Source organism: Aquarana catesbeiana, linkage group LG03 (assembly GCF_042186555.1).
Source record: "Aquarana catesbeiana isolate 2022-GZ linkage group LG03, ASM4218655v1, whole genome shotgun sequence".
Lineage (NCBI taxonomy): Eukaryota > Metazoa > Chordata > Amphibia > Anura > Ranidae > Aquarana > Aquarana catesbeiana.
Genome location: NC_133326.1, coordinates 342,465,571 through 342,488,880, shown reverse-complemented (window position 1 = coordinate 342,488,880; position 23,310 = coordinate 342,465,571). Strand labels below are relative to the sequence as shown.

The 23,310-nt window shown below is 39.4% G+C and overlaps 1 protein-coding gene across 5 annotated transcripts in view; it reads left to right on the top strand.

The window, feature by feature from the left end:
- Positions 1 to 22,766, top strand: part of CSNK1A1 (casein kinase 1 alpha 1) — a 67,927-nt gene extending 45,161 nt beyond the window's left edge. The window contains exons 5-11 of one of the 5 annotated variants that reach the window (XM_073620571.1): positions 8,461 to 8,544; positions 10,772 to 10,911; positions 12,037 to 12,115; positions 15,684 to 15,758; positions 15,983 to 16,089; positions 16,916 to 17,064; positions 21,621 to 22,766. In XM_073620571.1, the coding sequence (XP_073476672.1) occupies positions 8,461 to 8,544; positions 10,772 to 10,911; positions 12,037 to 12,115; positions 15,684 to 15,758; positions 15,983 to 16,089; positions 16,916 to 17,064; positions 21,621 to 21,628 (642 nt within the window). In that variant the 3' untranslated portion in view covers positions 21,629 to 22,766. Of the gene's footprint in view, positions 1 to 8,460; positions 8,545 to 10,771; positions 10,912 to 12,036; positions 12,116 to 15,683; positions 15,759 to 15,982; positions 16,090 to 16,915; positions 17,070 to 21,620 lie in introns of those variants that run through there. The other 4 variants (XM_073620573.1, XM_073620574.1, XM_073620575.1 and 1 more) reach the window with 4 other exon arrangements.
- Positions 22,767 to 23,310: the final 544 nt, after the last annotated feature.

Genomic DNA, 23,310 nt, shown 5'->3' with positions numbered 1-23,310 from the left:
TCTGATTACTTAGTGAGCATTAATCACCAGGTTTATGAATACTATTCCATGACAGCATATTGGCATCTGTTCAATTTTTACTTTACCAAACTGGTGTGGGAGAAGTGGTCTTTTTATCTTAATGTACAAGTTCTGGGGGGGGGGGGGTGGCCCCATTCACAAAAAATGCAGATTTCTATATTTTTTTTTTTTTTTTTTTTTCCAATAGGACAGCCACACATAATTTGGTTAAATCATTTTGAAGATATGTCTTACTGTCTAAATGGAGCTGTTATAAATTCTTTTACTGCTACACTGTATACTTTTAAATGGACCTTTTGTAAAACTTATACTGCTGCTTTAGTTCATAGGAGATTGTTAGCTTTGCATGGTCTTTACATTTTCTTTATCTCCAGCGTTTACATTTACTGAGCTAACATAACGTGCTTCCTTGACAGTGTCAATATGTATTAAGCGGGCAGACAGGCAGCAGTTGGCAAATCAATAAGCATGCCGTGCATAATTAGATTTTAAACTGGGCACTATTATAATGAACAATTGTATACATTTTTTATGGAAGCAAGATTGCCAATTGTGTAATATTATTTTTTTTTTTTTTTTTTTTATTTATTTTTTTTTTTGTAGCTAATGTTTACCTTTGTTTGCCTGTATGAATGCCAACTTGAGACCAGACATGAACTGGGTTCTAACAGAGGTGCTTCAGCCACCCTTAACATACCCCAATATTTTCTTGGCTTTTCTGTCTTTTTATTTTGTGTGTGAAATATACTCTAAATGACAACTATCTTGAAAAATACGCATTTCCATTAGACAATTTTTGTTTTATCGAAGATTTACTAAGATTAGTATTAAGGTGCACTTACACCAGACTTTTTCTGTAGGAATAGTCCAAAGGCCATAGTTCCATTCTCACCTGTTATATCCCTCAACTATTCAGTGTATGGCATGTGAGTTTTATATTATATAGACTTTAAGGTATTGAAAGAAACTGGGATCTGGCCCATAGGTTTTAACCTACCAAATCAATCATGTGCATAATTTTGTTCAGAAAATCAAATTATTAAAATTTTAGGTGCAAGCACATGAAAACTACAACAGAATTATGTCAAAAATGTACTTTGACCGTTCACATTTCTGTGCATGCAGTAATGCACAGGTATAACCTACAATATTGCATGCAGTTTCACATGCTTGTGTACTTTATGCACTGTGTGCTATAAAACGCAGCAGGCACATTGAGGACTGAGTTTTCATGGTGTGGCCGTATGAAAAAGAAAAAAAATGCACCATTACTGTGGGTTTGAAAACTTTGACCAGAAGATTACGTTCAGATATGAATGGGTTCTTTAGAGGATAACTACCTTTTTTACAAATGTTTAATCATTTCCCCCTTATCCATCTGAGTTCTGCCCACATGGACAAACGCACACCTTCCTCCTTGATCCAACAGGCTTTGCTGTGTGGCCCTGCGTGGTGCCACACAGCCTTTCCAGTGACAACGTTCTCTTAGTGTGCATATAACCCATAGCCCCATTACTTCCTAAGGGTTAGCTGTACACTGCTGGACCCCAGGAGACCATCATGAATACAGCTTTCCCATCAAAACTAACGGGGCTGCGGCATGCATGCATTTTAAAACGCCCTGGGGGAACTTTTGCTTGAAAGGCTTGTGGTACCAGGCAGGACAACACAGTGAAGATCACTGGGTTGAAGAGTAAAGTAAGTGTGCAGGTAGGTAGCATTCAGGGCTGTGGGGGAATTTAAAAAGGTATAGTTATTTTAATAATGCACATGTCCTTGGACCAGCATAGCGTATAATATATTCTATTAGGTATTTTGTTTGGTGAGATTTTCCACCTATGTACAAGGATTTACTCTGGGGTTACTGCATAGGATCTCTCCACTTAAATTTTCTGATCCAAACCCTTTTTGAGGCAACATATATAACTTTTACCTAACCAAAGTAGTTGATGTAACTGCCAAATATGAAAGCTTGGCAAAAGGGCAGATTTTTTTCAATGTTAATGGTTTTTGTCTAATGGTGATGGTTATTTTTATGATGGTTGTCCTTTTTAATAATTCTGATACAATAAGTGAAATGGTCTTTTTTCCTTTTCCCTTTGACTATTCTTAATCAAATGGTGTCCTCTGTAATTTAAAAAAACCTGTGCACACCTCTAATAGAACTATCTAACCGCTGACCGCATAGGTTGTCGGCAGTTAACTTTGATCCTGCTTGTGCTCCCCAGTGCTTAAATTTCTCCACTTCTGGGTTGTGAAGAATAAAGCCGGCCATAGATGGTGTGAATCGCTTGATTCCCCCATGAACACAGGCAATGTTGGTGGAGGAATCCTTCCCATTGAGCTATTGTGTTCTCCTGGCCAGGGGAGCTGTCCTGGCCAGGAGAACACAGATTATGTAGTCGCTGGAAATAATTGCTTGAGAAATCTGACAGGCTGGTTGCCCATACATGCCGATCCGTGTTGAACCGTCTATTGCCGGCTTAGGCCTTTGCCCATTCCAGCGTCTAATACGTGGTGTCTTATCGACCTATCACCAGGATAGATTTTTGTCCTGCCAAGGCATATATATGCAAATCGCAACTCTTACAAAATTGTTTGCCTAATGGAAGAGCAGAAGGATGATTGAAAGGTACCTGCTGACGGCTTTTGTGGTCTGCACATAGTTTGTAATGTTAAAGCTGAAATCTAGGAGTGGGAGGAACCTATACCTTTTTGCAGTGATGATTAACTCCTCGTCTTGCCTAGGGGATAGAGCTGCACGATTCTGGGGAAAAAAGGAGAATTGCGACACCCCCCACCCCCCTTAGAATAAAGATCACGATTTTCATGACGTAACCTCTTTCACATTCTATAAAAAAAAATTGGGCTAACTTTAATGTTTCGTTTTTTTAATTCATTAGTTTTTTTTTTTTACCAAAAAAAATTGCATTCAAAAGACCGCTTTGCAAGTAGTATGACATAAAATATTGCAACAACCACCTTTTTTTTTTTTTTTTTTTTTTTTTTCCTCTCTTGGGTCTTGACTAAAAATATATAGTTCATTCCTTTGATCTAAAAAACAAAATTTTACAATGTTTATAGTTCAGTGGGTGAGGAATGTTGTGAAACTTGGCAGACTGCCTTTTTTTTTTTTTTTGATTTCGGTCAGCTTGAGCAGAGAACTCTGCAAGGAATTGGGAAAATGCTTTAATATCGGGAGAGTGGAAGGAATAGTGATCTCGATTCTTAACGATTAATCGTGCAGCTCTACTAGGGGATTATGAATAAAGTTATATATTTGCCTTTAGTCTGTCCTTTTTTGGCCGGTTCCCTGAAAAGCCTTTTCCTTTTGCTGCCCAACCAATTGCAACTCTTGACATCTCGTCCAATGTATTTGAAGACTCCCAAGGCTCACTCTCAACCCAAGATTCAGACATTGGAGGAGAGTGTTTGATGCAGGCTGAATGAGGAATAAGGCAAGTCTATTGCCGCCTTCATTATTCCCTAGGCAAAATGAGCAGTTAACCCTCACTGCAAAGGTGGTCATTTTTTCTTGCCTAGAGTTCAGTTTTTTAACGTGTTTGAGCGTATTTTTACTTTTAATAAGTCGCACACTTCTAATTTTCTAAACCCGTAAGTATAGACCTTAAAGTGATTGTAAACGATCACCTTGTAAAACAACCCATTCAGTTTAAAACAGAAATGAAAGGCAAAACATTTTTGTATAGATAAAATAAAAAAGTATTTGTTTTTTTTTATATTTTTTTACTTTTTTTATAAGTCACCCCCTGTTCTCAGCTGCATAAGAGCTGGGGGGAGAAGTAGCAGTACACTGGGCTTCCCAGTGAATGGTTGTGCAGCGTGCTTTGCTAGAGAACTGACCACTGTGTGTTCTTCTGTTTAGTGTGGTCAGTTTTTAATAGGCAAGCAAGGCGACTAGCGGGAACACCAGGGATTTCACATAAAGGAAGTAATACAAAGAGAACAGGATACTGTCTCATAAAAGTACATAGTAAAGCGGGCACATATCAAGAATATGAAGTGTTGGAACAAACGCTTTAACCATGTACTTCATCATGGCACACAAAAAACAAGGTTTAAAACATTTTAGTTAACTGCTGAAGTAATGTTTTGGCTGGACGCTCCAGTGAAACTTTTTTTTTTTATTAGACGTATTCTAAATTTTGCCTATGCTATGAGAATTCTGAAAGGTGAAAAACTTTGAATGCTCAAGCATATTTAGTCTTGTAAATATGCAGAACGCAAACCTATTGCTCTTAGTTTTTGCAGTCTGTTATGACATTACTACTACAACCTCCGGGTGGATGTTTTTTAAATTTTTTTGATCTACAAAAACTTAAAACCACAGCTTAACCACATATTAATGTGTGAATGTCATTGGGGGGGACCTGTTCTCTCTCAGGATACCCCCAACTTCCCAGCTCTATTCAAAGCTTGAAAAAAAAAAGTCTGCAGTGTCAGTTAGAAGCTAGAAGATTGGTTGTTTAACATGGTTCCAAATAGCTACTTGCAATTGTGAAACCAGCCAAGTGCTTTTCTGCAGTGGCTTTTTTGTTCATTTGAATATTTAGTCTTTCATTATAACTGTGCAGGCTTACTTGAAGGATTTAGACTCCGACACAAAAAAACAAACTGATGGTTACGGCCTTGTCAATGGGCTAATTTCTCTCACTGTGCACATTGAAACCGGGAGACACTACAACTTGTTTGGTAAAGGAGTTAAGAATAAATGATTATACTTTTGCTTATCACTTCAGTTATTCAGCCGTGGTAAAGGAAGTGTGGGAATCAAAACAAACCTTCAAAAACTCTATGGCTGCAGCATCATTGTGATGCTGCAGCTGTCCCCTGCTGGCTCTAAGCCTGAGAGTTCCACCATCACATGGTTACTGATCACTAAGTTCTCGATCTGCTCTGAGCAGAGAGGAGACTGTTGGTCACTGCTTTCTGCTCTGCCCCTCCAGCGCTTAGTGGAGAGCTGGGTGGGAGCGGCTGGCTTAGGGTCTCCGTAAATTTGCCGTGAGGCTGAGCCAGTTGCCAATAAGGCATCTGGTTGGGATCCCAATGTTAGTATCCTTTCAGAGCCTGAAGCAGCTCTGTGTTGACAGCTGACCGCTTTCACAGGAGTGCAAAAGTAGGTGCACTCCTGTGATATACAAGTATGGTCAAAAAAAGTTTTGGCCAAACCTCTCTTTTAAAAGCAAATTCATGTTTATTTTATGTGCACAGATTGGGTGCACAAAGAACAGAAATTTGGTATTTACATAATTGAAGTAAATATTTACAGTTTTATTGTGTGAAGATTCTTGACTACTTTGGTGTATTGGCCTCAGTGCGTGACGTCAAGCTGATTGTCAGGTTTTAGCTAGAGTTAGTCCCCGTTCACACTGGTGCCATGCAGGAAACCCTGTGATTTTCTGTGCAGGTTCCTGCATTGCACCTGAATCGCACACTGATTCACACTGACATCTGCGAACCGTTGGGGGTGCCAGTGTAAAGTGAATGACACCCCCAAATGTGATCTCAGTGCGAACTATGAAATGATACAAGAATCATGCGATCCAATTCCAGTGTGGACCAAAAAAGGCCCCTGTGCGGTTTTGATGCAATTTCAGCCCTACGGTCTGTATGGCTGAATTTGTATCGCACAGACATCGCTTTGATGTGCACAGCGGTGCAAATTAAATGCGAGGTCTGTGATCGCACAAGTGTGAACTGGGCCTTAAGCCTAGTACACACTAACCGAATGTCAGGCGGCATTGGCCGGTTCAATAGAAACTGGCCGACATTAGCCCGTGTGCACTGTAGTCGGTCTCCCAGAAGCCAGCCATTTGGCCGTCTTCTGCCGAAGGGGCATGACCAAAAAAGGTCTGCCAGTCGCCTCCCGATCAGCACTCAAAGCCAATGGCAGATCGTGCTGACCGGAGTGTTCTGGCGGGGCTGGCCCCCTTTCAGAACACATTAGAACACCAGGGGAGATCGCATAGTTAGTACAAGTGGCTCCTCAGGTGTCAGGTGGTGTGTGTTTTTTGTTTTTTTGTACAACCCTGCTGGGTTGAACCAAGAAAACCCCCCCCAAAAAAACTACTAGTGTGTATGAGGCTTTAGGAGATGGTCAACTGAATAGTAGGACCCAAAATACACAACGTAATTAAGTCTGCACAGTTGTTTGACAGAATATTCAGGTTAAATAAAAAAGATCTAGCTAGAGATGTCTATAGATCTATGTCTCCACATACAATCGTTAGCTGTTTTCGCCTGGGCTGTCCCATTTTTAAACTGCTCAGCCAGCGAAAGATACTGCTGAATTCTGTTTCTTGCTTGAATGTAAAATTGATAATCTCCTAAATCGATGAGATACCATTTTTAAAATCATCCCCAGAGATGCCTTTCCGAAGAATGCAAGTGTTTAGAAAATTGGAAGTGTGCAATGGCAGCATATTGAAGTGCTGGATTTGTATTAATGGGACAGCCATACACTGGTAAATGGACCCACCCACGCTGCTCTTTGGCACTAAGCTTAAAGGAAACTTGTAGTACCAGAATATGGAGGTTTCCATTTATAACCAAACCCTCATTGTTAAATCCTAGTTAACTGGCTAAAATTTAGTTACATAGCTTTAATGTTTTGTAAGGCACTGAGTGGGAGTATGCAGATCTCTTCTAACTTCACTCTAGTGTTGTGATCTGCATGCCCATTCCAGATCAATGTACTTGAAGCAAACTAAACCCAACAATGTACAGGCGGTCCCTGGGTTACAAACATCCAACTTAAAACCACTCATACTTACAAACGGAGGGAGACAACAGGAAGTGAGAGGAAATCTACCCCTAGGAAGGGAAATTCACTCCTGTTAGCGTTCTGGGGAAAAAAGCTGTCTCTACTGAAGCGTTATCACCAATCCTTGTTTCCACAACACCCCAAAATTTTTAAAATCCAATTGTCACAGGGATGAAAACTTAAGTAAAATCTTCTGAACAGGGGTACAGACAGAAAAACAAATGATACAGGGGTGTTAACCCTTCCCTATGCTATCCAAAAAAAGGTAAACCTTATTTTTTTGGCTGAAGATGTACCTGTTCCAACTTACAAACAAATTCGACTTGAGAACAAACCTACAGACCCTTTGTAACCTGGGGACTGCCTGTAACTGTTATCCAAAAGGAATCCTAATGTGCAAAAACGATAATTAAATCCCTATTCAGATAAACATGCCAACGTTTTCTGCAGTTTTTTTTTTTTTTTATTTGCAGTCTGCATACTAGGTCATGAGCAGTGTATGCTACATTCAAGGCATGCCTCTGATAGTTATCACTGTGTACTTTCAAGACCTCAGATGGCTGCTGTCCTAGCTGGTCATGTGCAGTACTGTGGCAACTGCAGATCTAAATAGAGGCTAAGACTGCACCTTCCCCACAGGATAGGTGAGTAGGTGGGTTTAGTTCTGCCATAAAGGATCCAAATATGGTGAAGCAGCTAGCATTAGCTATCATCCGGCAGTTGCAGCCTCCATATTTTGACAGCTCGGGTTTCCCTTTGAGTTCTTTCAGCGTGGAGTCTTATTTAATTTTTTTTAATTACCCAATGTTTGTATCTACCCCTATCTTTTCCTGACATTTTCTCCCCACTCCTTACTTCATTTAGCCCTCACTATTGCATTTTTTTTTTTATGTTTTTATGTCAAAGACCAATGCCCCAGATTGTTGTATTCTTGAAAAATTTTAATCTCAACCAAAATGTGGATCCAATTTTTTTTTTTTTTTTTTTTTTTTTCTTCTCACTTTTATGTATATATTTAGTGTAATATATTTGGATTATAAGGCAATTTACATTCCCACTAAACAGCCTTTCAACATTACTATTTTAGGGAATGTAATTGGCAGGACTTCCTGGTAATCTTGTTCCAGTTATCAGACATTTTTCTATATATTGATCAGAATTTCTGCTCCTATAGCAACAAAGCCCTGCATGCTTACTGTACTCTTTCAGGTGACAAAATGCCTTACACCTCTTCCTTACTGAAGATTTTCTGCTAAATCATTTGGATGGATGATTGAGGAAGGGCATTTTGGGAAATGAAGAAATCTCCACCTACTTAACTTCCATAATGGATGAGCCCTTTGTTCATTTGCTATAGAAGGCGTAGGTGTGTTCTAGTCCTTATATTGTCATTTGGGTATTGCCATTTGGTAACCAGCAAATGGACAGTGTCATGACCTTTAATGACCTCTTCTTAAATCTAACATTTACTATAAATCCGTTTTGAATTTGGAACTAAAATTTAAGTGACCCTTAGCTGCCAGGTGGAAAGAGGATGGCATTTGACTCCCCTGTATTTTATTTTTTATCGCCTCGGTGTTGCCTGTCTGCGCCGGCCATTGTTGCATTGTAAGCAATACTGTTTGATGCACTGCCACCCTCTATTGTCTGTTCAGTGTTTCGAATCTCCAGTGGGGAAGAGGAAAAGAAGCATGACTGTTAGTACTTCTCAGGACCCATCTTTCTCAGGATTAAACCAGGTCTGAAAACTCTCTCCTATTCCAACTTCCACCCCAAATTCATGTGCTTTTCTTATCCTTGGTTTTTCCCTTCTTATTTTAACCAAACAATCTAGGCCTTGCACAAGCACCTCTTATGTTGGCATTATTCAGACATACTTGGCAAACATGTAACATTACTAAGAAAATTTCTTGGCCTTTTCTTTACTCAGTGCTGAATGTTTGCGTGCCTTTTTGATTTCCATTGGTTTTGCTTTTTTTGTGCTACTAGCATAAGAGCATGCTTCTGAGATGAGGAAACTGTAAACCGTTTTACATCCTTATTAGGCCTCTGTCCACCATATGCTTTGCATCCTTGTGCCAGTATCTTAGCCTCTCTGGCACAGTTGCATTTGTTGTAATGTGTGATCTTATTGAATGCTTTTGTGTTAATTCACAACTAATTATTTGAATAGGTTTTAGCTGCATATCTCAGCAAAACGTTTACCGTGTGTGTATATGTACAAATACACCTGTCAGCAGTGTTTTTCATGTCCCCATCATTTGAGTAGTTTGGACTAGGTAAACTTTCTGTATTGAAGTATTGTAATGATGTGGATTTCAAGCCTGAAAGTTGGCATGCAATTGTCAGTTAATACAGTGAATTCATTTAGTACTTAACACAGTTAGAATGTTATGTCATTGAAATAATATGAATTGAGAAGGGGGAAAACAGGCCTTCATTGTTTTGGCAGTTGATCTATGGCCTATTTTTTTATGGTGTTTGGCTGTTACAACATTGTTGTATATAGTGGCAAAATGTAAATTCAATGTGGTGTTATACTTTTTGAACCCCTGTGGATGTGTTGATGTACATATTTTCATATTATAGCGCAAGATTTTAGGTTATATAATGTATTGTTTAAACAGTTGTCCTACTGCTATGGTTCTGTATGTGTTAAGGTTGTAGTGCTTGTAGCTCAATACTGAGACCAGCCCTTGGTAATCTCACGCTTAAACCTTGGTTAGAAGAAGGCCAAGCTGCATGGTTTTATCCTTTGTCGGTTCATGTCCTTGGCAGCTTGTAGGAAATATCTGTGGTCAGATGCTGTTTACAGTTTTCATTAGAAAATTGTGTGTGTTTGTTTTTTTTTTTTTTTTTTTTTTTTTTCCATGTTGCTTTAGTGAGAATGCAGTATAAGCTCAGTCATTGCATGTCTGTGCATGTTCCTGATAAGTTGGCACAAATCTAGAGTTTAAAAACTTGAGGCATTGGACCTTGTGAAGGAAGTTGCTGCCTTTGTCTAGCTGAAGAACTTCTTTCAAGTATACCTTTTTTATTTACCATTTATTTAATTTGCATGCATAAGTGAGCATTCTTGCCTGGTCTTTGTAGTTAAGTAGGCCGCATGGTTAAAAACACTATCATATTAAATAAGAAAATGGATTCTAGTTCCTGCTATCTTGGCTCCTCAAAGACAGCCAGTTTCAGTAAAAATAGTATTTGTAAATGATTGGCGATTTTCTAAATTTGAACACTTAAAATGTGCCATGCATGGACATATTGGACATTTCATTTGCCTACGTGTCCGCGTGCCTGACCATAAATTTTGGTGAAAGTGTCATAAGCCAAGTGTTTAGTGTAGCTTTAATTAAATTATTAGGAGAAAAAGAGAGAACCCCTCAACAATAGGTGGGACTTTGAAGGCAACAAAGTAGTAAAAAAACAATTTTATTAGTACAAAAATACACATGGAAAAGAGTCTAATACAATAACACTCAATAAACAATAGAGTAACAAAAATACACATGTTTATTGAGTGTTATTGTATTAGACTCTTTTCCATGTGTATTTTTGTATATTTGTACTAATAAAATTGTTTTTTTACTACTTTGTTGCTTTCAAAGTCCCACCTATTGTTGAGGGGTTATCTCTTTTTCTCCTTATATAAGGGATGGCGGCAACCTTATGACCTACTTGGATGGTACTTCATTTTTTATAATTAAATTATTACTACCCTTTTCAATTTAAAGGAATTTTCATTTTATGTATATATTAGTCACTAACCAGCTGAATGTAAAGCTTTAAATCTCGCCTTCCAATGACTTTGAAAAATCAGACGGCAATATAATATATGTATATAATTTAATGGACGGTTGTTGTGTTGTGATTAGAGCATGTTCTAATTTTCAAAGATTTTGATTTGTACCATTGATCCGTGCTCTAACTTTTTTTTTTTTTATTTTTTTTTTTTTTTTTCTTCACAAGTTATTCCTTATAGACTTTGGTTTGGCCAAAAAGTACAGAGACAACAGAACAAGGCAACACATACCATACAGAGAAGACAAAAACTTGACTGGCACAGCCCGCTACGCTAGTATCAATGCCCACTTAGGAATTGAGCAGAGGTAATGATCTCAGTTGAGTAGTCAGAATTTGTGTTTCGAGAGTTTGATAGAAAATCACACTTGTAAAATTTTTAGTGGTTAAAGTGTAATTTCGCCTTTTACAGAAAATCTGAAAGGTGACCTTACACTGGTCCTGCTGTACTGGAGTCCTGCAATCCTGCTCTGTCAGGGACCGGAATGCCGTTTCACCGGAATTTGACATGCTCCTGGCTTTCTCTTTTTTGTCCTTGCAGTGCTGATGGGATAGGCTAGACGGATTCTGATTGGTCAGTGCTGTCCATGTGACGATGCTGACAAATTACAATGATCCTTGTCTGTACACGCTGAGAGGTATAGCGAGATTAAGCCACGGAGATTTCAAATCCCCCTGACCGGTAAAGCATCATTCTGGTCCTTGATAAAGGGTCATGGGACTACAGTACAACGGGGCAAGGAGTCCAGTGTAAGGTCACCTTGGGGATTCTCTATAAAGGGGAACTTGCGCTTAAACATAGTTTTTGTGGCACTGGTTTTCTAGGTTCCCAACTAAATTGTGAGCCCTTCATTTAGTCTATTTTTTTTTTCCTGTGTACTCTGTACAGTGCTACATAGGCATGGGAAATCTGTTTTTGTCCAGAACTAAAGATTTTTTTTTTTTTAAATGTAATCATGTTAGATGTTGAGAGAAAGTGTAAGTCATTTGTAATTTTGCCATTACTGTAATTACATTTTATTTTAATGCCAGGAAGTATAGCTATACTTTTGGCACTACAGCTTTAATATACTGAAGCCACACTGTTTGTCCATCCTGGCTGGGTACTGGATTTTGGAGAGCAGAAAGTCTCACGGAGAAGGCTTATCAGGAAGTGGAGGTTTTCATGCTTTTCCAATATCCTATCGGTGTGTGATGGTTTTGAAAAGTTCTGATTAACTGAAGTCTAACATTTGACATAACCTGAATCTAATTGGACTACTCATGTTTGACTTCAGTGCTGTGTATCTGAGAAACCATCTCGAATCATTGGTAACTTTAACGTTATTACAGCAGATGATTAATGGCATTAGGATGCAGTGTACAATTTATTAGGCTGGTGGCTCTGTAGCAAATGTAATGTAAAGTCTTCTTATTGTGTGTTTCCTTTTCAGTCGTCGTGATGATATGGAGTCTCTAGGATATGTACTAATGTATTTCAACAGAACTAGCCTTCCTTGGCAAGGGCTGAAGGTAGGTCATGTCATATTTTGCAGGTAACCTCACAGGTAGATGAAGCAATGCCTTCTGCTAATTAATTTAACTATCTACGGTTATCTACAGTATATGAAATGGTCATTAGGTGTTAAGGACTGGATTTAGAAATGGTGTGGTAGTGTTAGAACATGTTGTAAAATGGTTGCTTTCCTTTCTGTTTAAAAAAAACTTGGCCAGAAATAGTTGGGGCTGGTATCAGGTAGAAGTGGTAGTGACCACGAGCATACCTAATTTAGCAAAACTGACTACCCCTTACCTTAGAATTGTAACATCCCTATTGTGTAAGGTTAGCAAGTACTCACAAGAGTCTAAATCATAAAATATAAAAGACAAAGCAGTGTCCAAATGTATGTCTTCTGCAGAGGTAGCTTTAAGGTGCACATTTTTTTGTCTATACTCTGGTCAAATGATACATTTTTGTCTGCTGAATATGGTACAACTTTTCATTGGGAGTTATTCTTCCACAGTTGTACAATCTTAGTGAAAGAAAAGCCTAACTATTCTTAATGTTCCTTTTTTCCCTCCTCTACCTATCCTGTTTAATCTGTATAAAAAATGTGTATTTGTCTGTTTTTAGTCTGGTCATGTGAACTGGCAGCTCTAGCTCCCCTGAGTTGGTGACTGGTTGCTACAGGAGGCGTTAGCGTTGACATCAGCTGTGCTATAGGAGCCTCTGGCTGATGTGACGTCTTGCAGACTTTATTTTTTAATACACATTAGGCAGGATGGGTAGGAGGTGAGAGGGAGCATTTCTAGGACAGTTAGTTTGGATTTTCTTCCACTTTAAAGTGCAGCTGAACTTAGAAAATGAAAATTTGCTATGTAATAGGGAGGGTTTTGAAATGCTAATTGTACCTGAAAAATGTACCCTTTTGTCTGAGGTTTCTTTTGAAGTATAGCTGTGCACTTTGTGGTATGCAGGGTACCTAGGCTCTCCTGTGTCTACAGCCTTATAGCTGCATATCTGCAATGTGAGATGTATAACTCTGCTGTCTGACTTCTAGTGTCACTGCTCCCTGTTGGTCTTGCTAGAGGCTCGAACTTTAGTAAGTGATGCACAGACACAGTGAAGAACAAGGCATGGTTAGCCAGTAATGGGGAAAGATCTGCTGCTGAGAGACCACAGCCAATACTGCTGACTCGTCATTTGCCCTCTGCCTGCAATTTTTGGGCATAGCTGCTACAGTTCAGTTCATCTCTAACTGTACAGGCAGTCCCCAAGTTACGAACGACTCCTACTTACGAACGGCCTCAAATGCCAGCCACTTGTGCTCCACTCTGGTCCTGGATACCTCCGGACACATCCCATACTGCAGTACTACATGGCCAGAAGAGCCCCAGATAACATAACAAGCGCCTGGAACATCCCACATCCATGCACAGGCGGACGTTACACTTACGAATGCAGTGTTCCGACTGGAAGTTGCACTTACAAAAGCAGTGTTGCAGCTTACGAACAAATTCGACTTACGAACAAGCCCACAGTCCCTATTGTGTTCGTAACTTGGGGACTTCCTGTATTGGGGTTTATGTGTGAGCATATATCATAGGAGCTGCCTTGGAGTTGAGCACAGGATCGGTGGCTTTTAAATGTTAAATTTTTAGCAGCCAATAGCGCTATATTGGTTATTGTTTTCATGCATTTGTTTCTTAGAAATGCAGTGCTGCAGCCTTGACTCCCAAGAGCCTGCCCTCACATTGGAGGGGATTAAACCAGATTGGTGCACCAGTTTTTAAATCCACACATAATCAGTGCTATATGCGTCAAATGTAAAGTGGTTGTAAACCCCTACATATAGCCACTGAAGTGACTAGCCTTAGGTGATACATAGAGATGAAACCAATCCTTCTACATAAGTTGGACTTGTTTAACTGCAGCCATTTCCTCTGTAGAGCCTTCTAAAAACACAAAGCGCAAAATATTTTTCTCAGCAGTAGAAAGCCAGGGATGGGAACTGCAGAGCTAGAGCATAGAGCTGTAGTGTAATCTGATAGCCAAGTGGAGGGAAGGAACACACCCTGTAGGTTCATAGAAAAAAACATGCAGAGCCTATGAGTCACCTGCTGTGTGCTGGAGGGAGACAGTTGTCTCCTTGCAGGCTGTTGAATTGGCTTAGAGTTCTAAGAGAAACCTAGTCTCTTGGTGCTTTAGTTTCAGACTAGTACACACTAAAGAGGAATATGCTTTGTTCATTTTTCATGTCTGAGGTTTACAACCACTTTAACGTTTCAGAATAAATGGAAATTAAGTGAAATGAAGAAGTAGAGTGTTGGGGAAACATTTACGAGAGACACCAAGCAGCTAAGTGTAAGTTAATGAAGTAGACAAGGTAGCTTGCATAGTTGTGCTTAATTGGGACACCAGTCTATTATGTGGCTGTTGTGTGGCTGCCTTGCCCAGTGCAGTCTCAATGCATAGACAGGGCAATTTGGCTTGTTTCCTATGGTGTCAGTTTCCGGCATATTTTTTTTTTTTTTTTAATGTGCAGTAGGTTTTAATGCAAATTACCTTATCGCAACGTCACGTCATGAATAGCAATTGAAGTGGAACAAAATCCCCTTAATCTTTACAGCCAAGGAAGCCGCCATCTTTGTTTCATCTGCGGTTGCTATGGTGCTGTGGCATGTGTGATCAGTTATGACACCAGCCATGTGATAGCGGGACAGTTCAGTTGAGAGCCTAAGCATATGGACAACTGTGACTGTTCTCATTCAAGGCATGCATTGAGCCTAGGTTTACACCTATGTGGATATGAGATCCCTGTTTTCCACAGGCACAGAAGCTCATTCATTTCAATGGACTGCTGTGCCTCCTGAAACACCGGGAATAGGCCCCTGCAGCATTTCAGAAATTGCAGCCCTAATGGAAATTGCACATTGTATACGGTTCCCAGTGTGGGTTCGATTTCCAGTGCGTGCAGCATGCCATTAGGGTTAAAGGTATCCGCATGCATCCAGCGCATTTTTCTGTGGGAAACGGGTAAATTGATGAGTTTAGCTCTGCTTTAAGTGTCGCTTGTGACCTTTCAAAAAAGTTCTAACCAAGGAAAAAGTTAACAACTGTGATGTTTTCGGATGGGCATGGTTTCCCCCCCAATGCACACCGGTGACCTTGCAATCAGCAGGGATCGGGGAAGGGTGGCACCAAGCTAAATCCTCCAGGATCTTTACAAATCTGAGGAGATCAAAAGACAAGAAAATTAAGACCATTCAACAGGGACATTCTCTAGAGAGCTATGTGGGTAATTTGGGTCATTCCTTGAGTTCAGTTTTCAACATCACAGTGGCTATAGAAAGCAGTCATATTTTTATAGAGGGACATTTGTCAAAACTGCAGCTAATCCTCTTTGATCTTGAGCTTGTTCCGTTGAGAATTGAAAGCTAGGAGTGGTTTGGTTGCCATGCTCTGCTCCTCCAGATTCTGTCCACTCAAATTTTAATAAATTCCCCTCAGTGTTTACTGGACATTTTAATTAGGCTGTTGAGCATTTTCTGCAGGAATGTCTTTTCCTTGTGCAAATGTATAAAATGACCTGTTCCACAGGCAGCAACCAAGAAACAGAAGTATGAAAAGATCAGCGAAAAGAAGATGTCCACTCCTGTTGAAGTTTTGTGCAAGGTAAACCTACAGCTTAACTTAAACATGGTTATTGCAGGCAGTGTGGCTGGCTGCATTTAATATGGCATTTTAAAAATGTGCCCATGCCGGTTAGCATGGTGACTGTTTTTACATCACACATTTTTCAAATGCTCGTCAAAGTATTTTTACTTTGATTTTAAAGTGGAGATGTTTAACGATCACGCTGCATGTTGGCTTATGACCCTTCTCATTTCTTTGCACAGGGATTTCCTGCAGAATTTGCCATGTATCTCAATTACTGTCGTGGATTGCGCTTTGAGGAGGCACCAGATTATATGTATCTGAGGCAGCTCTTCCGAATTCTCTTCAGGTTAGTGTGTGTGTGTGTGTTTTTTTGTTTTTTGTTTTTTGTTTTTGTTTTTATCGACATTGATCGGAATATATATTTGTGGCTGGTTATTAAAGCGGAGTGCCACCCAAAAATTGAACTTCCACTTATCCGGTTCCTTCCCACCCTCCGGTGTCACATTTGGCACCTTTCAGGGGGGAGGGGGAAGCCCATACCTGTCTAATACAGGTATTTGCTCCCACTTCCGGCGTAAGATTGCAGCAGTAACCGTGGCGATCTACGCCATGTCTGGCCCCTTCTCCATCCCCTGCTGTCTTCTGGGAAATGCACGGGTCCCAGAAGACAGCAGGGGCCAGTCAAAACGCGCAGAGTGACTCACACATGCGCAGTAGGAAAACAGGCTTAAGATGCCAGCGCCTCCACCCAGAGCCGAGGGACAGGTCTGCTTCGGGTGAGGACATCGCGGGCATCCTGGACAGGTAAGTGTCCTTAGTTTAAAAGTCAGCAGCTGCAGTATTTGTAGCTGCTATTTTGCTGACGGAACTCCACTTCAAGGAAAACAGATTATAGCAAATAAGACATCTAGTTTAACTATCCGCACTATCCCACATACATTGTCCATGCTTTATGCAGGGTTACCTGGTGAACAGTTTCATGCTTATCCTTTATAGTGCCTGACAGATTGATGATCTACTAGAGACTGAAAGGGCATGCACTTGGTTTATTTTCCAGTGTAAATGTGGTAGAGATGATTAAGACTTTAGGTATTGGGCATGGATTTATTATACCTCCACTCCCCTCCAACTTCAAAAGAATGACTCCATATTATGTTTGTGCTTTCTTTCAGAACCTTGAACCATCAGTACGACTACACATTTGACTGGACAATGCTCAAGCAGAAGGCAGCTCAGCAAGCAGCCTCCTCCAGTGGGCAGGGCCAGCAAGCCCAAACCCCCACAGGCAAGCAAACTGACAAATCCAAGAGTAACCTGAAAGGTTAGTAGCCAAGAGCCAAGAGACGTTTCAGGGAAAACAGTAAATTCTTAGGAAAAACAAACAATTGAAATATTCATAACTGATAGTGTTAGATCGAGGAGGTGTTATGATACCAATTCGGCTTATTAATGGAGAAAAATGAAAAACATTAAAAAAAGACGTCCTTGGAAGATTTGACTACTAACTTTAAATTCAGATTTCCTTATTTGTGTATCAATTTATTTATGGCAACCTCTCATCTTCTGGGATTTTGGGTCATCTTAACTGCACCTCTTTCATATGTTGACTCCCTTTTCCAATTGCGGGCACCAGTTTCTGGTGGTGTGAATGTGAAGGCTTCTTGGTTCACATTCCTGGAACTAACACTTAAAGATTGCTGGGAGTTCAAGCTTCCCTCTTGCTGTAAACTCTACAGCAGCGGCCTCAAACTGGCGGCCCTCCAGCTGTTGCAAAACTACAAGTCCCATGAGGCATTACAACGCTGACAATTACAAGCATGACTCCCAAAGGCAGAGGCATGATGGGACTTGTAGTTTTGCAACAGCTGGAGGGCTGCCAGTTTGAGACCCCTGCTCTACAGCTACCTTCCCAACCCTTAGTCCTTCTGATGCAAAAGGTATTTGTTGCCTGATTCAGGTCCCTTTTGACATCCTATTGGTAAGGAAATGGTGATGGTCTTTAATACAAAAACCACAGGAAAATTGTGACAGCCTTTTAAGCGCTCATTCTGTACAGTTTTAATTATCAAAGGTTGATAAATCCAAATTATAGATAACAGCTTGAAGGAAAATGAGAGATTTCAAAGCTGAATTTTTCATTTTGAAACTGTCGCCCTTCTTCGTCACTGACCTATAGGGGACATGTTGTTTGTGCACAGGCTTGGCCTATGACAGTGACTAAAAGTGTGAAAAGGATGAAGATTAAAGCCCTAACATATGGTTCAAGTACAAGTCACACTTTTTGATAGGTTTGATCTTGACAGGATCTCACGAGCAAGCATACACGGACTTAAGTGTTACGTGAAGTTCCTAACGTGGTTGAGGAGCCTAAGCTACCAAGACTTCTGCATTCAAGGCAGGCATTTTGTAGCTTGTTCACAATATTCTTTTATTGGGCATCTCTACTTCAGGGCTGTTTAAGCTCTTGATGATTAATGTGATTAAAAAGCTTTAAAATAAGTGTGATGGTTTGTTTAAATAGGGCACTTTTAAAACTATTTATCCATTCTCCCCATTGTGGCACCCTTTGATTACTGCACACATGTACGCATAGTCTGTCATGGTTTTCCAAACTGACAAAATGGTGGCTTTATTTTTCTTTTTTGCCAGTAATTGGCTCCATTTTATTAAAAAAATGTTGCTTTTCAAACGTGCAATTGTTAAATATATAACCACAATTCCAAGAAGGTTGGGACGTGGAGTACAACTGAATGCAATGATTTGTCTCAAACCCATATTCAAAATCAAAAATAGAAAACATATGAAATGTTTTTAAACTGAGAATCTACCATTTGTAAGAAAAAAATAATTTTAAAAATGATGGCTGCAACACTGCTCAATTTTTTTTGGGGACAGGGCAACAGCTGGCAGAGTAAGAGCTGAAAGAACATTTTGCAACTAATTTATGTTAATTATCAACAGGTCAGTAACATAACTGACTTTTAAAAATACCATCATAGAAAGTCAGTGTTGTCTCAGAGGTTCACCAGTCTGAACAAGGTAAATCTCTATCATGCAAAGAAGTTGTATTCGGGACATGATCCAGAAACGCCTTCTTCTCTGGGCCAAAGCTCATTTAAAATGGTCTTTTGCAAAGTGGAAAACTGTTGTGTGGTTAGACGAATCAAAATTTGACATTCACTTTGGAAACCATGGGCGCAGCATTCTTCAGAATCAAGAGGGACTTTCCGGCTTATCAGCACTCGCTCAAAAAAACCTCTGATGGTATGGGAGTGCATTAGTGTATATGGAATGGACACCTTGCATGTCTGGCATGGCATCAAGTCTGAAAGATATATCCAGGTTTTAGAGCAGCATATGCTCAGACAAGAATAGGAAAACGTTTCTCTCCCCCAATGCCTACTTCTCTCAGTTCCCAGACATTTACAGTATGGTGTTATCGTAAGCATTTAACTTTTGTGAAATTGGGGTTGTACGTTGCCAGCTTTCTGTTACCATGTCCCAAAATGTGTTGCTGCCGTCAATTTAAAAAAATGTTTTAACGGTTAATGTTCTCAGTTTGATATGTTTTCTAATTTCAATTGTGAATAAAATATGGGTTTATGAGATTTGCAAATTATTGCCTTCTGTTTTCATGTAGATTTTTAGAATCGCAACTTTTTTTGGAATTTGGGGTTGTATGCATTTCCTGAGCAAGACCAAGATATGAACTTCATTGTTTGTACACATTCTTCAAAACTGTATTGCTTAATTCAAGACCATGGATGACTATGAGCTTGGACAACTTTATTAAACATGTTGCTGTTCACAGGTCTTCAGCACTGCTGGCGAACTTCAGTGAAGCTATCCGCACACAGGGAGGATGTGGAAATCTGAAGCATATTGTAAATGTAGTGCTAGGGCATGTAGTCCACCTTGCAGTATGTTTTAGCTATTCCAAATTGTTAGTTACAATCGACATGCCTTCAAGAGGAAAATGTCAATGTTTTATATTCTTCCTCCATCTGTTGTGATCTTCATCTTGTGCAATGTGCATTACAAGTCGCGTTCCCTTCTCAAGTGCCACTTAGGGCACTCGTACTACATTGTCCTTGGCATCTAACAGTGGTTTTGGAGATTGCCACACTAGAAATGGGGATTTGCATGATAGAGCAGGCACCTAAATACATTATGATGGCACCAACAACCAATCGTTCAGTGGACATGAATCAATTTTTTTCATATATTACCTAGTGCAAACATTTTGGACGGGAAACGCAGTAACCTTTCAATTTATTGTTCAACAAAAAATTTCCAAACTCGTCCTTTTTTTTTTTTGTTTTTTTTTTTGGGATCAAAAAATGTCCCAACCGATTAGGGCCCATTAACTGGCTGAAAAACAAACTTTCTAAATGACTGAACTTCAGCCGATTTGTGTTTTTTTTTTTTTTTTTTTTTTTTTTTTTTTTTTTTTTTTTTTTGTGTGTATGGCCAGCATTAGTCTGGGTTTTTTTTGTTTTGCTTGCCTGGATCAGTTAATAAATAAATAAAATAGACGATGGGTAGATAGACTGAGATAACTGATGCTGTTAATGGAAAATAATTTGATGCTTTCTTGGAGATATTTGCTATGGCTCCACCTTTGCTGCACCATATGGTGATTGTCTTTTGTTGGTCAGTGTATCCTAGCTACTTTGTTTTGCTTTTGTGTCCATGTCTGCAGACAATGCTCCCCTTTCTATTATTAATGCAAAGAAAATTTACCTACAGGCAGCGCGCTGATCTCCTAACAGGTTGTTGCGTATTCTTTGTCTTGTTTGTTTTTTAAGTCAGTTTAGTTGTTATATAAGGAACAATAAAATCTGTATGAACAGTTCTCCATTGTGTGTGACTTCACTATCCCAATACTGGGATGTTAAAGGTTAGCTTTATTTTAGTGTGCCTTTTAGAAGGCTTTGCCTGCTTTTCATGTGCCCCCCCCCCCAGCAACCAGGTTTATACCTGAATACCAGCCTTAACACTTTTGCGAACAGAATGCATATATAGGCTGTGTGGGCATTTAATGCAACTGTCTTGTTTGGGGCAACTCCGTTGGTGCCCCTGGACCCGTGACTTTAGCATTGCATACTGCTCATGGTCAACTGCTGGTGATCGGGAGCTGGTAGGCATCTTTCCCAGTGAAGTCAGCACTGTTCAGCCACTCAGTGTGGCAAGTTCAGAAGCCACACCTACTGGCTTCAGGCATCTTGGCCCATTTATTGCTTCAGGTGGTGTAAAGTGGTAATAAAAGTTCTCTTTTTGAGTATTTTGAAATCTGGTTTTGTAAGGTCAGATTTTCTTTGCACCTAGAGCTGGCCATACATGGATCGACATGCTGAACCAGCCAAATTTCCATCAGCGTGTGGCTGCCCTGCAACAGACATTGGTCATTTGATCGACAATCTGCTGAAGAGACACGCTGGAAATCTTTTGTCAATCAGCGACTTCATTTGCTGATCAGTGTATTCTGTCAGAAAACTACACAGCAGGAAGAATTCCTCTATCCACCTTGCTTTATGTGGATGGAAGAATACTTTTTTTTTTTTTTTCCATTCGGCCCACAGTCTTAAAGCAATAAAACCTACCGCTTCAGAATATGCATTTAAGTCTAGATTTTGTTGTTCACTTAGTTGCTAGCATTTCTAAAACGTCTTTACTACAGACCATGTTTAATAATGTAACCATAAAATGGGGTTTATTGCCTTGGTCCCTGTTCTGTGAAACTGATATATCTTGCCAGTTTACAGACTCTTCCATACATTTCAGTTTTGGTCTTGCTTGTGATATTCATTTTTGTCATGTTTTATTTTGCCTCCTATGACTTAGTAAAACTGGTGCCTCTGTTCCTCTTCCCAACAGGATTTTGAATTAAAATAAAAGGAGCTGACATCGCAGACCCTGGCACGAGCTGGACCCATCACTCCCTTAAAACCTAGAGATTTTAGTTCATATGTACACTTGGCAGTTGTTGTGGGAGACCATTTACTTGGTGTAATACGGAACTTAATTTCAGTCTAAACTGGCTACTAGCGGCGTCCGATGTGCCGACCTGTAGCTGCTGTTAATAATTGTGAATATCACTAAAAATAGTGAAACATGGTGTCCAGTTTTTTTTATCGCAATTTTTTTCCCTCATGAAAGAATGGGACAGGTTGTTCAATTATCTGGCGGCTGACAGTGGCAGAAGAAATTGTGCGTATGCCAATTTTTTTTTTTTTTTTTTTTTTTCCCTATGGTTAACCTCTCGAACCTTAAAACAGCTTACTTCTTTGACTGCAGAAGAGCAACGTGAAGTGGTTTACTAAAGACAGCTGCGACGACCCTTGTCTAAAAGAAACAGTTCTCCATTGTTCCTATATATACTTTTTTTTTTTTTTTTTTTTTTTTTTTTTTAAGTTTTACACTTAAACATTCTTAGCAGTTGCACTGTTTGGTCTACCTGTTGTACACCGGTATTCCTGCAGTGAGTGAGTAACTAGACATTGATTTTGTTTCCAAATGTTTGTCACTTTGTATGGTTGTTATGGCGACCACATGGCTCCAGGTTATTAGGACCTATTGGCACAGCAGATTCTCTTTTGTAGAGAATGCTTTGCATATAGCAGTATACATTCACGGCGAGCTGCCAATTGTTGATAATCTGAAACCAATAAACGTCCCTAATTTAACCAAAGATTGCAATTTTAAGCAAATCATATGACTGAGCTTTCCTTGTTTTTAAATAAAAGGATGACTCCATTGCAGACCTGAAAAAACATAGCAATTCTACTCTTTATAAAATGGGAAAATTACTTGTACAAAGCAAGCTGCAACTTTTCTTTTCTTTTTTTTTTTTTTTTTTTTTGTCACATCTAGTTAACATCTTAAAACTTAAAAAGCTTGTTTAAGTGGCTTAGAAAATGTAATCACTGTAAACATGATCTGGGCTATCTTTGTTTTTATTTTGAACTATTTTTGTTTGTTTACAAGTTCATTAAAAACTAAAAAAAAGTTTCTGTACATAAACCAGATTTTTTTTTTTTTTTTACTTGGGAACAATCTCAGATTATATAGGACTACAAAACATGTAAGGGATTTCATCGCACAAGAATAACCTCTTATTGACAGTTACTTTTTTTGCTTTGTTTCAACACCTTGATTTCTGTGTTACAACAAATCATTTGTAATGGATTGATCAAGCTCACACTGCTAAACTGTTAAATATATTCTTTGGTTTAGACCTAAAGTGCTAATCCACTCAAGTGAGTGTTAAATTAGAACTAAAGGAAAAACTTTGTTTTACATTTTGGATAGAGTAATGGAGGGTTAAAACCCGTTGGTTTATTTTTTGCCACCTATGTCCTATTAGGGAGAATTATATTCACTTCCTTCCCCACAGCCAAAACAAGTTAGAGAAAATTCTGCAAATTTAATGAAATCCCTTGGGGACCCCCCAAATCACCAGAGCTAGTGTCTCCCTTTGAACATTTCCTCAATATTACTTTTCTGAGGACAACACAATTTGGGATTTTCTTTCACTTTAATGGTACACACTACAAACATGGAAAGT